This window comes from Clupea harengus, chromosome 11 (assembly GCF_900700415.2).
Source record: "Clupea harengus chromosome 11, Ch_v2.0.2, whole genome shotgun sequence".
Lineage (NCBI taxonomy): Eukaryota > Metazoa > Chordata > Actinopteri > Clupeiformes > Clupeidae > Clupea > Clupea harengus.
Window position 1 is genome coordinate 23782918 of NC_045162.1, and position 17106 is coordinate 23800023.

At 40.4% G+C, this 17106-nt stretch overlaps 1 protein-coding gene across 1 annotated transcript; it reads left to right on the forward strand.

The window, feature by feature from the left end:
- The first annotated feature begins 5854 nt into the window (after positions 1–5854).
- LOC105904667 (myeloid cell surface antigen CD33) lies at positions 5855–10223 on the forward strand. The gene is made up of 7 exons (XM_031576401.1): positions 5855–5993; positions 8286–8633; positions 8755–9006; positions 9102–9189; positions 9301–9352; positions 9648–9754; positions 9999–10223. Exons 1-7 carry the CDS (start codon positions 5888–5890, stop codon positions 10060–10062), a joined length of 1017 nt encoding a protein of 338 aa, XP_031432261.1. The 5' UTR covers positions 5855–5887; the 3' UTR covers positions 10063–10223.
- Positions 10224–17106: the final 6883 nt, after the last annotated feature.

A 17106-nucleotide genomic window follows, 5' to 3' on the forward strand; every position in this document is an offset into this window, starting at 1 on the left:
AGTGGGTAGCGCTGTCGGTTAGTAGGTGCAAGGTTGCTAGTTCAACTCCACCCACTTCCTTATTAAGTGTAGTTTTACATTTCATTGTAAGTCGCTTTGAATAAAAGCGTCTGTTAAATGACTAAATGTAAATGTATTGTAACAGACTAGTATGGGACTGGTGAAGAGTGAATGTATTTTACCCCCTCAGGGTTTCCGTACTTGGAAAAAGGTATTCCGGCTCTCACATTGTAACTAACTCACTTCTTATCTGCTTACGAAGTAAACGAGACTGTTTTCCCTTCCAAGCCTGTGTCATTCTTGTGCTATAAAGATCTAAGTGCCAACGATCGGTTACAGTATTAATAAGAAATGGAATAAATTGAAGCAGTGAAAAGAAATTGGGTGTATTTCTCTCTATTCCTATCATGAGTCCACCTTAATCATTTTCTACAATAATGATATGCTATGGTGTACTAATAACACTGTCATATAATTATGAGTGCTTTGTTCTCCGCATCGTCGACACTACAAACATGTACCACTCGCAAAAAAGCGCAAGAAGGGAAGAAGGTCTTGTAAATAAATGATTCCTTGTTGGCTGAATCGGTAGCGCTCATACAACAACTTATCATGATGGAATAATGGATATTGGCGATCGCGAAGAACTCTCTTAATGAAGCACCAATCTAACTAATATCGCTCCTTGGTCAATGGGATCTCTCCTTCCGGGGGTGTGGCAAGCTTATCCAGCTTCACTTAAATTAGCCTGCGCTGGAGCAGGTTGGAGCTAATTGATGTGTTGCTATGGTGATTTATCCAAAGTTGCTTCCACGAACCGAAAGGAGGGACTTACCGTAAATCCTCAAATAAAGACCGGGATTCATTTAGAGGCCGGGCTTCAGATAGTAGCCGGGGGCGTGGTCGATACGGACAAATAAAGGCCGGGCCCCGAATACAAGCCGGGGGTAAAAAAAAGGTACCGGTAGCCTATTTTACTGTAGCCTACCAGCATCAGTCCATCAGCACAAAGCAGACATCACAATTTAATTGAATGCATTTCATAAATACATGTTCTCCTCATGTTTAATGTTGTTGGCTAATTTCATGGCTGTTTGCAATAAATATAGAAATGTTTCAGCCTACAAGGCGAATTTGTTATTATACAGTTACTTGCCTAAACGATAGAAGACATTCCTCCAAAATACCTCTTTTTAATGACTTTGTTGCCGTTTCGTGATTTCCGCTAAGAATTTTTTTTCTTCAGGCTAATTCATGGGTACCAAAGACGTTGTCGGTAGGAAAAACGTATGGCCAGAGAATGTGTATTAAAACCGGATGTCGTCACTTTAATCCGGTCTTTGGTTGGATACAACTTTTCAACAGAAATGGACAAGGACCTTTGATTTATTCTGTAGGAACCATGCCGATGCCTGACTTTTAATGTTGTGTGACGTTGTTGAAGTTCAAGTTCAACATTAATAGCGATTGAATTACCCTTGTGTCGTGTAATCGCTAGCGGTAAATAAACGTTAATAACTTGAATGACTGATTAAGGATATATGTTACACATCACAAACACATGTAATCGATGGGTTTTGGGGGAAATTAGGTAATTGGTTAGCTTAAATTGCAGTATCTTAGGCGAGCTAATTGACCTGGCTAGCTATAGCTGAATTAACAGTGCTAGCTTTGTGTTTGGTCATATAGCTTCGTAAAAGTTCGGTTAACAAGTCACTTGTGTGTTTAGTTGTATGACTTCGTAAAAGGTCGGTTAACAAGTCAATTGAGCATTAAGCCACCTGACTATAATGGGTCTATTCATATCAGCATGCTAACGTTAGACTTATTAGCAGCGAGGCTAGCTAGCTACTATGTGTTCCAATGGATTGTTGGTCTAAGCGTTAGCTTCAGTTAAGTCCTACAATAGGACAATACTCCGCAACATTCGTCTACCACATGGACAACTAACCGAGTCAATGTAGACATAGGTTAACAAGTCACTTGTGTGTTTAGTTGTATGACTTCGTAAAAGTTCGCTTAACAAGTCAATTGAGCATTAAGCCACCTGACTATAATGGGTCTATTCATATCAGCATGCTAACGTTAGACTTATTAGCAGCGAGGCTAGCTAGCTACTATGTGTTCCAATGGATTGTTGGTCTAAGCGTTAGCTTCAGTTAAGACCTACGTGTACCACATGAACAACTAAACGAGTCAATGTAGACATATAAAAAGTTGTGTAGATAGCTTTATTCACATAAGCCGTATAACTTCACAAAAATAATAATAATTTAAAGAAAACCGATCGTTTGCATGCCAGGCGATCAACACAACTTCTCAACTAAAAAGTAAAGGTCCTTGTCCATTTCTGTTAAAAAGTTTTATCCAACCAGAGACCGGATTAAAGTGACGACATCCGGTTTTAATACACATTCTCTGGCCATACGTTTTTCCTACCGACAGACGTCACTTCCGTGAAGCCTGCGCCATCTTTGTGTCCGACTCAACCATTATTCCCGTTGTATAATAAGATTTTTGTACCCAATAGTAGGTAGTCATATAAAATAATATATAGTAATATTATAATAATAATAATAATAAAATGAATAATATAATACTAGTATTGTTTTCTATTGATAGGTTCTTCAAATTTAGACTTTTAAATGTAGTATTTTCTAATTCTAGTGGTTAGTTAGTTAGCTATCATAGTTAGCTAGCGAACAGTCATGACTACGAACAAAGCACATCTAAATGAAACAGAAAGACAGCGATATTTAGAAAAAACATTGATTATAGGCCGCGATCCATATTTAATACCTTCAACTTTATTTTGTCCCTTAAAGTCTGCACCAACTGTCTTTTCCCAACGTATACATTTATCTTGTACACAATCCATCCCCATACACCGGAGATAGCCTGAAGGCTTTCAAGATTACAGATGCATATCAATATGCAGTTGCAGGATGGGTGAACTACACCAAGATATGGCATCTGGAGACATAAAATATGTATGTCTTCACAGGACATCTTAGTAATTCAAACAGTGATGATCAACCGATTTATTTAGGTGGTGGTTAAGAGTGCCAATGTGGGCTAGCTAGGTGTAGCTAAAGCCTTTAGTAAAGGGCTAAGCAGCTCGCTAGCTATTAGCACTCTAGCTTGCTCAGGAGAGTTTAGCTCTGATAAGACACAGCAATTATTCATGATTGTATCAACGTGCTGCATTTCATTTAACATGTCAGTCATTCCCAGGCTCTGAACACAAAATCACGAGCTACGACGAATAGGGACCTGGACTGTAGAGGGGAGACAGAAGTGCACTATAAAAATGAACTAAAACTGAAGCCTAGATGTGGCCACTAGATGGAGGCAGAGAGGCGGCAGCAGGATCTGGACCAAGAGGAGGAGGATGCAGCAGTGGTGTTGATGCTGACGATGGGGGTCCATTGCGGGTTCCCGCCAGTGTCATGAGAGTCACCCAGTGTGGTCAGTGTTATGTTTACAACACTCAGTATAACAACAAGGGTGTGTGTGTGTTTAATCACACATGCCACAACGCAAGTGCACTGACTGCAGTGTCACAGGGAGAGTGATTGAGGGGGGGTACATGGATGTCAAAGTGACCCATTCGGGCGACCGCTTCATTCAAGCTTACAAAAAATCCAGAGCTAGCTATGTGCAGCATCTAATCAGGACCGGTCCTTCCTACAGGCGACATAGGCGGTTGCCTAGGGAGCTGTCATGGCAAATAGTGTCCAGGTGACGTCATAATGGCCTTCGAACGACTTTGGAGTGACAGTTGCTGAGTCGTTCGAAAGCCATCAGCTACTTTTTAGTTGCTTAATATTGTGCCTAAACTATGAAGTATTCCGTTTTAGCTACACCTGCCGGTATCCTGTAAGTAAGCAAATTTCAACAGGTTTCGCTAGGTTTAGCCGCTAGCATCTCGTTAGCGAATTAGCAATTGGCATGCTCTGACAAGGGGCAACGGATGAAAACTAGCTAATTCCGGTGCATTTAAAAAAACGCATAAACAATTCCTCCGTTGTGCTGCTTTAAAAAAGTCCTACCAATTGTGCTCTATAGTTAAAGTTGGTGAAAACAATTCCCTGTTTTGTGAAAATGTAATTGTGGGTGCCGTCAGATATGTCTAATAATCACAACACATTAAGGACTTTCTTAAAGCAGCATAACGGAGAAATTGCTAATCGCTAACGAGATGCTAGCGGCTAAACCTAGCGAAACCTGTTAAAATTAGCTTACTTTGACACTATAACAAACTATTGAGTCAACAACTTTCCTAACACAGTCAAACATCAAGCACATGGTTGTTTTGCTTGGTTTGTTGCAGGTAAAATAAAGGCGTGCTGGTCTCAGGTAGCGAAGTATAAAGCGAGATGCTCTGGGGTAAATCGCGTTATTGAGGTATTTAATGCAGCGCAAGTCTGTGACTTCCAAAAACTGTCCGGGTGACGTAATGCTAGCGTTGCTATAGCAACTGTCACTCAAGAGTCGTTCGAAAGCCAATGTTACGTCAGAGCCAAGACCTTACTACCAGTAGGTTACAGAAGGGTCTGATGGCTGACTCCGGCCCATAGAGCTTCTAGGGGTCCAAGCTGCTGTGACTGACCTGCATGCGGTTCATGAACTCCCTGAGCTGGTCCAGCTGGTGGGCGGAGCTCAGGGCCTCCAGACGGATGTCGGTCAGCTTCATCTCTTTGTCTCGCAGCTCGCTGCGCAGCTGCATGACCGTCTCAGCGTGGGTGTCCCCGCACTCGGAGATCCTGCCGAAAACACCAAACGTCACCTTCACATCATGTTTAGAATAGGCCCATTACAATATTGGAAAAAGGAAGTGGAGAGGCATTGACCGATTATGTCTAATGCATCAACATAGAGTCAAAAACTGTTAGGAAAAACATTTCTATATCAAATGTGAGAGCTTAGTTTTCTTGTAAATAAAATAGCTTTCAAATTGGTAAAACACCGGATGTTTTCTAAATAATGTTAAAAACACTGACAACTGAAGAGACATTAATGAATATCAGAAGACCAGAAAGCAATCTCATTGTGTCATCTAATACTATAGCTTGTGATTGTTCATTGAATGAATGTCTCCTGTCATTGTAAGAGGATAGCTGGAGTACAGCACATACAGCTCTGGAAAAAAATGAAGAGACCACTTTAAAATTATCAGTTTCTCTGGTTTTACTATTTATTGGTATGTGTTTGAGTAAAATTAATTTTTTTGTTTTATTCTATAAACTACTGTCAACATTTCTACCGAATTTCAAATACAAATATAATTTTGAAAAATATCAGAAAAATGACAACTGGTCAAAATAACCAAAAAGATAACTTACTGTTATTATCGCTGAACTCTTCCTAAGTTAAAACATTAGTATTGTGTTGTTTAAAAATGAATATGAACTTGTTTTCTTTGCATTATTCGAGATCTGAAAACACTGCATCAGACCAGTTGTCATTTTTCTGCAAATAGATGCTCTAAATGACAATATTTGTATTTGAAATTTGGGAGAAATGTTGTCAGCTCTCAATTTCCAGAGCTGTATGTAATAAACCCAGTTAGCGTGTGCTTAGCTTCTCAGGGCTGTCTGTCTCAACTGACCCATGTCAACTCTAACTGTGACCTTCCTTCCCAATGATGTGAGACCCACACGCTCTGAGAGACCTATAGGTACCTCTACTATGATGCATGGGTGGTCATATGCCACCCTTATATTATTTTCCACATTGTATGTGAGTATTAACAGACAGACGTCATACGGACGTTGGTTTAACCGTTATAACAACTGTGAGAAGGAAATGGGTTTTTGGGTTTAATTGGACGGTGGTGTTCACTTCCTCTTTTAACCAGAGCTTTATTTGCGCAATTTCCTTGTGTATGAGACAGAAAGAACAGATAATCTTCTATGTCATTTGTGCTCTGGTAAAGATGAGGGGTGAGATGCTGGTGCAGTTGTTGGTATTTCTAGAATTTCTTCATCATGGTAAGCACATTACAATTTATTTCAAATACATATATTGGTTAAAAAGAACTGAATATCACATTGGACATCACATATGTACTGTATATACATACAATTTATAACAGTTGTAAGAATTTATCATATTAATTTTAGAGAAAATACTGCTGTAGTTAAATGTAATTAAACAAGACCTTTAAAGGTGCGGTCTGCGATTCTAATTCACTTTTTGTTAAAATTGTCCGTTCGGTGTGTGCACTCAAAAAATCTCTGGTGTTCATACCTAGTCTTGGCTCTGTAAATGGGATTCATCATAGTCAGTCATACAGACTCAGACCGAACCATAAACAATTCCAGCCAATGAACATGCTGCTTCAGGATCATGCAATGTAGGTGTGCAATTTGATCGTCTATAGTGTAACCAGGTGTCCCGCTTTGCGTTGTACTGCACAACATTTTGACTCTGTCCTGAATCTTGCATAATGAGATAATGTCCTGCATTTTCATTGGTCATTTGGTTTTTAATTGTCAGAAATAAAAATAAACGTCATACGTCAAAAGCAGAAACCCTACAAATGCAACATTCAAACAAGGGGCCGATAAACTCCTCTGCTATATCGCGAAGACCAAACTTACACAAACTTTGCAGATCAGGTAAAAGCTACCAGGCGCCATCATGACCAACAGCACTGTACTGTTCCGTTAACGGCCTAACTGGTATTCTGTGGAATCGACTACATAACAGGACAAAGTATAGGTGTTTAGAATGTTTCTTATTCTTATTCCTTTCGTTATACACAGGAAATTATGTTAAACTCCTCGTGCTATTGGTGGGGGACTTCCCACAGCAGCAAGTATTCTCACTGTCACATGAAATAACTAATAGTCATCAATCTAACTAATATAATAACTGCTCAACCATAGATACAACAACAATGCACAAATGGTTGGAGACAGCCGCAATACGTGCCACATGTTGTACCCGGGAACCTTAAAGGCCCTCTTTCACAGCACAACATGTGCTGACTGCAGCCCATAAGTGTTAAAGACAACATGACTGCCCAACCACAGACCCTGAGCAGCAGGATACAACAACAAAGTTGCTTTCGTGCACATTTCACTGGGGTTTTCAGGCAAGCACCTTGCTTCATCAGTGTTTCGTTGAATTAGGCCCATGACACCTCCAGAAAGCCCAACCACAGGGGCTCTTGCGTCCGAGAGCTACCCGTCTGCATCCTCATGATGGGTTAGAGTACATGCCACTATCAGTCACTAACAGATACATCTCATGATAGACCTCGACAAGATGTCACGTATCTCAGTTTTAGTTAAGGTTAATTCACGACCCCAAATAGTCAGCGGTTGCCTCAGCCACAACCACTGGTTCATTTTTTCAGCAGCCTCAGACAACTCCTTTTAAAGCTCCTTTGAGTTTCCACAAAATTCCACAGAAGTGTTGTGGTTGATTTAGCGACAAAGCCTCCATGGGGAGGTTTACCAACCTTGTTGCCTTGCTTCTGCTTCCAGTTCAGCATACTTTAGCTTTTTCCTTTCAAATGCGTATTCAATCGCATCTTAAAAGGGAATTGTTAACTCAATAAAGTAAACAATGTGCTCACACTCAGAACAACACCATGTCTGGTCTCATATAGCAGTCGCAACAATACATTGTGGAAGTTGTCTACCGACAAGAGCCAGCAATCTCCAATACCTAACTTCGGCCTGCTTGCCAGTCCTGTTTGAACTTGCCAGGTGTCCACCTTCCTGACCCTATCACACAAAAGAGATCTTACTAACCCTGTCATATACCGGCAAAGAGTTAACCTCATTTCAACATTTCAACATTTTGCTCATTTAAAAAAAAAAATTCTCAAACAGACAAATGATTTTAAAACCTGATGTAGTGACTCTGGTTAAGGCTAATTTCACATCCTGACAAAATATTATTTCAGTGAGCCAACACCCAAACACAACTTGCAGCTTTTGCCTTCACCCACCCTGGCTGAGGTTCTGTGGTGATGGGAGGACATCATAACTAGCTCTAACAATGAATTTCATGCGGTTAGCGTCCATAGCCCAAAGTCCTCTACAACTTATTTTCCAGCTGAGCTAGACATGTTTTTGGTTACCTCTCAGCGTTGGTAACATTCCACATTGTCCCACACAAACGTACTTATCCCACATTTGGTCTGTTTGCATCTGGCCTCAATAATATCAACAACTTTTCGCCAGAATCGCAGACTGCATCTTTGATGCTTTTCTTGTATGCAATTAACGGTTGTGACTTGACTCAAGGAGGTATTATTTGTCTTACAGGGAGCCTGAATGAGAACTGGGGTGTCATATACCCACCATCTACATGTGTTATCAAAGGATCAACAGTCTCTTTCCGCTGTACTTATAAATATCCCAGTGGCAATACAGTGGCAGAAATGTTTTGGTGTAAAGATTCTGATGATTGTAAAACACCACCGTATGTTTATGACAGCAACGATAAAACCATCGGCACTAATGAATTCATTTACATCGGTGACCGAACAAACAACTGCACACTGCAGATCAGGAACATTAATGATACGCATTCTGGAGAGTACACGTTCAGGTTTGTAACTCATCCTCAGGAGAAATGGACTGGATCTCCGGGTATGTCCATTCAGGTCACAGGTGAGAGAAATTCTATAATGATTGGATCGTGTATGAAGAAAATTCTCATAATTAATACATAACACATATTCAAACAAATGACTAAGTAATTGAAAGGAAACGTTTCTGAAATTCTCCAAAGCGCTGAAGCTCTCTGTGACCAGACTGAAAGGAAATGGAACCATAAAGGATGGTGATTCCTTCAATCTGACCTGCAGTGCAAACTGCACCTTCAACTTGTCAGAGATCTCCTGGTTTAAGGACGACGTGAAACTTGCAGGAACTGGCCCTGTGCTTCTTCTGACTTCTGTCACCTACAGGGACTCTGGCAACTACACCTGTCGCTGGAGAGGAGGAGGACACATGTCCCAGGCTTTTAAGCTGGATGTTGAATGTAAAGGAAAAAGTCCAACTTCATAGTTCCCAGCTCACTTCATACCTCATGCCTTCATGAGTCCTATTCTCATGGTTGTGGTATTTCTTTCACAGACGCGTCGAACATATTTCTTGCAGTCGGTGGAGTGTGTTTTGCTGTTTTTGTAGCCATTGGAATATTAGTCATTATCAGCATCAAGAGGTACTCCATGTGTCTGATAAACCAAAATGCTCAAATCAACAGTACTAAGATTTCTTTACACTGATCAACAGGTATTTATGACTTACTGTTATTATCACTATTTCTCCACAGGAGAAGGACAGAGGTTATTGTCACAGGAGATAACAGCAGCCAAAGCGGCAAGGTTTGATGTTTATTTTCTTAATGTTCATGTTCTGGTGAAACGACTGATTTCTCATGTGCAATTCTGAAAGGCTATGAATTAAGAAAGAGGAATAAGAGAAATGTTCCATTGCCTAAGTGATAAAATGACGAAAAAATTAGATTAGATTAGATTAGACTTCCTGTCTTATTTCCTTTGTTACGTGTGAACACATGGTAACCAAATGTAATCACAGACAGATAATTGCTTTAGTTTTAACAATGTTAAGTCCACAAATGTGGGATTAATTAAAAATGTTATTGTTTTATTCATACAGACTATGGGACATGTTGACTCTGATAATCAAAATGAGAAATTTGAGGAAGAGGACAATGATCTGCAGTATGCGTCCATCTCTATCAAGCCCAAGACAAATCCGAAGAGGTAATGGGAGTCCATTTTCAAGCATGGTTAAATGGAGGAAAGCAAGCATTCTGGTTGTATCTCTGATTGTGTTCTCTATACATCTCACTCGTATATAAATGTAACAAATAATGTTGAAATATGATGTTGATAGCATGAATTTATTAACTCTTGAAATGATCTGTGCAAAAGACCTTTTCTGTGGCATCATAAAATCATGGTTACTGAATACTTTCTCATGTGATGTCATGAATGCTTCACATAGGTGCAAACAAGGAGACCAGCAGAATAATGAGGATTCCGTGATCTACAGCTCAGTCGCAAGATAATTCATCAGGTGTTCATTGCCATCAAGGCCGTAACATTTTACTTAGCCAAATATGGCTTAGCAGTGAATGGTTGCTCCTTTAGCTTTCACATGCAAGTCATTGCAATGATTTTGAAATAATGTAAGATAAACAGTCCTATTAAAATAAAATAAGTACTGAAATATTTGTTATACATTTTTTTATTAAATGTGTGGTGTATGAAAACAATTGTACATCTCTCTCTCTACACACACACACATACACACACACACACACACACACACACACACTCACACACACACACACACACACACACACACACACACACACTCACACACACACACACACACACAAATCTGCCTGTGCCTTTGTGTAGTTGCTTATTTTGCAATACCACTCACCCATCACCTTTAAGTTAGCACATAAAACATATTCTACAAATGATTTAATGTCTTTAAAAAAATCAGGCCCATTCTGTGGGGCTCACCACAGCGTGCAACAACACTCGTTCCAGACTGAGAACTAACAAGATATTCCTTCCCTGAACCCATACAGAACATACATTATGCTGTCTGTGACTGCCATACACAGTATAAAGGGTCTTTAGAAAGATAACAGATAAGCGAAGAGTAGTGATTAGCATGTGGGTGCAAAAATCTATACATTAATATTGTACATTATTTTTGTTTCACCACCAACATCCCAAAGCATTGTTTTTCAGAAATCCCTGCAAGTTCCATGAAAATTCTATAATCAGTCTTCCAAACTGTACCCTTCAATGAGTTCTGCATCCCAGCATATATGTATACCTGCACATAAAACACTTGTGCACGATGAACAAGTTGTTCAAAGGGTTTTAAATGGAGAGGAAGTCAGAGTGAAAAGTGGGACGCCCCCCTGTGGTGTGAAAAGCACTACATGCATGTTGATAACATTACAATACCAGTAGATACATAATACATGCAATGTTTGTAAACAACACACCATAAAGTAAAAAAATACCAAAAAAAAAACAATATTAAAAACTGTTTTGTGACTATTTCTTGTGCCTGTGTATATTACCAGTTATACTGGCATGAAATTAATTGGCTATGATAATGCAAGTTAAATATGCTATTTAAAAGGTGCATTGAGATGAAAATGAGCGAATTATCGAGTGTGTATTCATATATATTAAGTAACACTCCCTTAATTCGCATTTAAAAAAATGACAATTAAAATTCAACGCAATAGCGCCACCCAGAGAGAAAGATACGCTACAATCAGGCATTGCCATAGGAACAAATACAAACACGGAAGCCACATGTGACAAAACATTCAGGTGCATGCGGTGAGGTGAGTGTAGCACATATTGTTATTCTATAGGCCGTCATTCTGAGTCATCCATATCGTGACAAATACATTGGTAGAGGGTCTGAATATGAAGTTCTCAGAATCAATCATGTTCACTTCATCACAAATTACCACCATTGTAAGAGAATAACCCTCCAATATCAACTGTATGTTTCACATAACTCAATAACAAGGTCTTGACTCTTATTTTAATAACGGTCTTTTAGATATTCCTACCATATCGTTTCCCCTTCCACAGTGTTGACCATGCCGCGATTCAAAGAGAGGGCAGCCAAGTCGTCCACAAATGCACTGAGCTCCGAGTGCGTGGACCCTGACCATACTAAACTGATTGCTAAGAGATATCTCATCAGGCGGATGTTGGGAAGGGGGAGCTTTGGCACGATTTATCTGGTCGAGGATACCAAGGCTGCAGCGGGTGACAGACTGTAAGTAGGCTACTACATTCTTGGAATACTTGGTAAAGGGCCAGTGCAGTGTCCCCAGTCTGAACCAAACACCAAAGAAGTTGCCTGAATAAAAAAAAAATGGAAAATTTTAAAATGAAAATGAACCAAAATGACACGTCTTAGATTATTAATAAATGATTAGTGGTTGGGAATGTGAAATTAATGTGAGAATGTGAAATGTAGACTTCTACACAATTTGCCCACCTGAGCGCTGTTCAGCTAACAGCCAGTGGAGTGCAGCATTGCTCTGTCAGATTATCCCTTGTGTTGTGTAGAAGCCAGTTCCCCATTACGTTTCTCATTTCTCCTCTACCTTATTGTTAAGTATGTCAAAGGGAATAAATATTGACTCTGCTGGCGCTATTCTGTAAAATAATAATGCACTATCATATCACTGACAAATATATCAGATAATAGATCACATGAGTCAAATAAACAGATAACTCAGCAGTTGCACCCCTATTGTCATTAGTTCACATAAGACACGATAACTTTTGCTGTTTGCCCAGAGATAACAAAGATGTTTACAGTCCAGCACATTATGTGTAGGTTATAGGCTACAGTACATTACCATCTGATGTTCTTTTGATTGAATGTTGCAACAAATAACCTGTACTCCAGTTAGAGTTTATTACACTGTAGCATGGGAAATGCACAGACAACCCCCACCCCCATATCCCTGAACCGCTCCACATACAACATGCTGCCTAGTGGCCATGCAATTAAGACAGTGAATCATTAAATCATGCGCTGTGTACTGTATATACTAAGCATGCACACTCTATTAAAGGCTCTGTCAGTTCTGCATGGTAAGCAGCCCAACTCTTTTCAGTTGGCTTGAGAACAAACAAGATGTTTTTTTCTCTACATGTATGCAGCATGGGCATAATGGAGTCTTCTAAAGTAGTGTTGGAGACATAGGGTGAGAGGAGACATGTATGGCCAGTGCCAGGAATAAGGAATTCACCCTCTTGGGCTGGGGTTGCAAGAGTCTAAATCTACAGGGGGTAGGGGAAAAAAAGAGAACTGTTGAAGCTGTTCAAGAGAGAGCATGAAAGAGGAGAAAGTGAAATCCATCTGGCAGAGTGCCCTTTGTACACTAGTCTAAGGGCCAGCACTGCCATACCATGGGTCTGTCTGCCTTGGAGCCACCTGCTGTCTTCAGCTGGTTGCCACGACTGAGTGTGACACCCTGGCCACGTGTCCAGGGATGGAAGCAGGGACACATGACCCTGTAGCTAGGATGAAGGTCCTTACTTCTCTCTCTCTCTCTCTTTCTCGCTTTCTCTCTCTTTCTCGCTATCTCTCTCTGTTTCCCTCTCTGTGTATCTATGGTAGTGTTTCCTTGTGTCTCTCTTTTACTTTCTTCTCTCCTCTCCCACTTCTTTCTGCTTGGTTTGACACCCCCCCCCCCCGCTTCTTCTCTAACTGATGTTTCTTTTTTGAAAGGTTATCTAACACTTTCCCACAGCTCCATTTTTTCTCCATCCTAGTTCAATTTCTAGAATTAATTTCCCTTTCTTCCATTTTATAATTACCTTCTCTGTCTCTGGTCTGTGTTGTGGAATGTATCGGTTCAAGAAAGGAGAATGCAGCTTCAGCTCGGTGTCCCTCCAATGGGAAGTCTGCTTCTTTCAGCTATCGCTAGCCTAGTGGTTACAGTTATCTCAGTGGAGGCACAGCATGTGGGTGCAGCCCAATGGCTGCCTGGGTTCCAATTTTACATTCTCACGTAAATAACGTGACGATTGATTTCTATGAAAAGTAATTGGCTCTGTATAGATTTCTTCCCATGCCGGTTGGTGACACTGTCAGTGGTGAAGGTGCATTTAGCCTGATATTGTCACTGAGGGTCAGTGAAACTACTTCCTTTATGTTCAGACTAAGATAAGTTTCATGTTTAGTAAAAACATCAGAGACCATATTCTACTCAGGGAGAAGTAACTTCCTGTCCTTTGACATAATTCTGCAAATGTCTCAGACTATAATTAGTTAGTTAGTAATGTGATTATATACTCTCAGATTAGCTCCTTGGTACTTGGACCTGAGGACAAAAACACTCTTTTCCTGACCCCTTTCCAAAACAATCCCTTACTCTATATCCCAGCCTGCACCTGGTATCTTATTTAAAGTGACTCAAATAAGGTCAAAAGGATCGGTGCGAATGCACACAGAGGATCCAGTGATACAGAAAAGGGACTCTCTGACGATAGCTATTTATGTCAGATCAAGATTCACTGCCTGGGCTACTTGCCTGATGTTAACGAACCCCCAGCACTGCAGAGAATTCAGCTCTGATTGTTTATGGCGGGATACTTAATTGCAACGTTGAAATGATTGACTTGAAACGAAGGGCAGTACATTTCACTGCTTTTCATTAAGTCACTCTGACAAGCAGTTAACGCAGACTGACATTAAATGGCCTGGGCGTATTTTTTCATTTATTTCAGCCATTGTTTTTCCACCTCAGCATTAATCTCAGTCACTCCTGTCTGCCTTACAATCACAACTAAATTATCCAAATCTTAATTCGCCATTGAGATACTGCGCTTAACAAATGAAGGTACCAACAGTATCTCCTTGATGTATTTCAATGCACATGGATCAAACCTATTTGTTTGTTTGGCAGAGGTCGAGCATCAGTGTACTCAAACTCAGTGTTAGCGTACTTGCATTGCAACTCTGACGCTTTCAGTATGGTGTGACAGTGTCCACAGTCCATATAATGATTTAAAGCACACTGACTCTGACTCTCTCTCCAAGGAAGGGGGTTCTCCCCCTTTGCCTTCTTCCCCCACTCCCTCTCTTACCCACCTCCAGCTATACCAGTCAGGTAACCCCCCTGAGAGGTCCAGAGGCATATGCTATTTTTACCCCACTTATTCACCTGCCCCATTTATGCAGCTGCCCACCGACTCCACCACAGACGTACCAAGTCCCTGAGTTGCTTCTGCTTACTGTCCGTTCATTAAGCCCACTGTTCTCTCTCTCATTTATCCTTTTCTTCTTGCTCTTCACTTTGCTTTTCCTCTTCTTCATCCCTCCCTTGCTGCTTGAACCTCTGTCTCTCCACAGCCTCTGGCTTTGTTATTTGACATATTTAGGGTATCCCCTGGTCCATAATGGATGGGTCTGTTTAGCTCCAGGGAACATCAAAGACATCTCAAGAAGCAGCAAGGCATGTTCTTTATGTCGTGGGGGGATCCTCTTTTCAGTGTACTTTTTGTGTCTGAGATTCTCAGATCACAGAAGTTGGAATTTAAGATGTCCAACACAGTCATCAGTAGAAAGCCAGACTTGGTATAATGTGAACAGCATGTTGTGACATGTGCTGACATTGATCCGGTTGTTGTTTGCTCGATCATTAGACTCTGTCAGAATGTGTCATTGTTATTTTTATGCATGTGATCATCTATCTGCTATGTTCTGGAACAGACTGAGAATATTCTTTGCACTTCAGCAGGTTGTGGTGGGTAGCCTGTCTGCTCATCATTGGGCTATTCTGGGAGCATGCTAATTTGCACCCAGCTTTGAGAGGAAGCCTGAGAAATGGGACATGAACGCATGCTTAATTATTCACTGCTGGAATTTTCAGCGATGGATGATTTTTTTATCGCCGCTTACATTTTTTGAGGTCGTAGACAGGTCTGGATTCTGTGTTTCGGCAATATACTGTAAATGTCAACACCAATGTAACTTCCCTATTGTTGGATGGTATATAAAATGATCCATTCGTATAACTAGTATAAACTGGGTATGAAATGTCTGATCACTGGACAGGTCTTTATGCAGGGCAGGGGATGCTCTATGACACACTGTTGCCGTACGAAGAGGAACATAATATTTACAAAATCTGTCAAATGTTTTAGAAAAGTTAAAGGAAACCCTTATTAAATCAGGGCCTGGTGTTTCAAATAATAATAAAACAATGAATTGGTAAATGCTCACACACACACACACACACACACACACACACTAACACGTGCCTCTAACAGTGTAAATACTGTACCCTGATGTCTGTAGTATTACTATTAAGTTATTAAGCAGACAGACATTAAAGTTTGCTCAAGCACCTAGCAGACATGCATAAAATGACTTTTGAATATCACACGACTGGCATAGGAAAGCCATTCCCCAAACTGTCCAGAGAGTTAACCAGTGCCTTTGAAGCCCCTCTAATGGATCAGGCGCAACGTTATGTTTCTTTTGAACAGTTGCTTCACTGAGATAAAGCATTACATGCCTGAGTGTCTGGTGCAGGTCTGGCCCATTGTGTCACTCCTGATGAAATACTTTCATTGGCAGACTGTGAAATGTGTCTGGATCAAAGGCTGAACTGACCTGCGAAAAGACTGGGAAATACTCCAGGATAAACTCTGTCAGTATCCCCATAATCTGTGGAAAAAACAGGATTCAACCCTCTGTAAAAAAAATGACCTGACCTCCCATTGCCTATGGCTGTGATCATGAAAGTTGAAGTTAGAGAATACCATACCATTCACAACCAGTGAACAAAAAAGTACAACTGTAGAACAAGAGTTAGAAAATCAGATCTCTAGCCCAGCATTGCAGTTTCTTCAACTAAATTACAAAATGGAAGCAAAATATTGAGAAGATGATGTATCGCAGTATTTCTGCACACAATACGTTATCGATACTCTGGCACTAAATATTGATTTATAATTTTTTTTAACTCAGAACTGTTCCAATCGAATTTATTTAGGACAGTGAGGAGGAGAAGAAAGAATAAAATGCAAGCAGATGAATTTATACATATTTCACATATTAGCTTCACATTAATGTACATGGGGCATATGGATTCAAATGGAGAGAGTAGCTAGCATTCAGAGTATTGGTTGAAGAACAGCTTGGTGGGTATACTATACTATAAGGTCACTATTAGAAGGATAAGCAAAACTATGAAGCATATACAAAATATGTATCTGAGATGTGTCATGTATCAGAAGCAGAGTAGAAACTGCAAGTGAGAGGCTGCAGCAGCATCCCACAGAGGAGATGGTGTAGAGTTGGACAGAGCTAGGTTGCCTCATATGTGTGTATGTAATTATAGGTTATGGTGGCAAGGAACAGTGTTTTCACAGTCATCAGCATGGCAAGGCAAAGGTCCTACGATAAGGCGGAGAACAGAGACAGGTTAGCATATCTGGGTGTCTAAATGATGCCCTGCCTAATTTTCCTAAATATAAATCGCGTTATACTATGGCATGCCACTGACTATCCAGGGTAAGGGGTGGGGTGGAGT

Bases quoted from the DNA above. Each gene is read 5' to 3' on its own strand.
- LOC105904667 (XM_031576401.1), top strand. From the start codon at position 5,888: ATGAGACAGAAAGAACAGATAATCTTCTATGTCATTTGTGCTCTGGTA. The intron at 9,190-9,300 runs GTACTCCATGTG...ATTTCTCCACAG, and splicing joins GTCATTATCAGCATCAAGAG to GAGAAGGACAGAGGTTATTG. The intron at 9,353-9,647 runs GTTTGATGTTTA...TTATTCATACAG, and splicing joins ACAGCAGCCAAAGCGGCAAG to ACTATGGGACATGTTGACTC.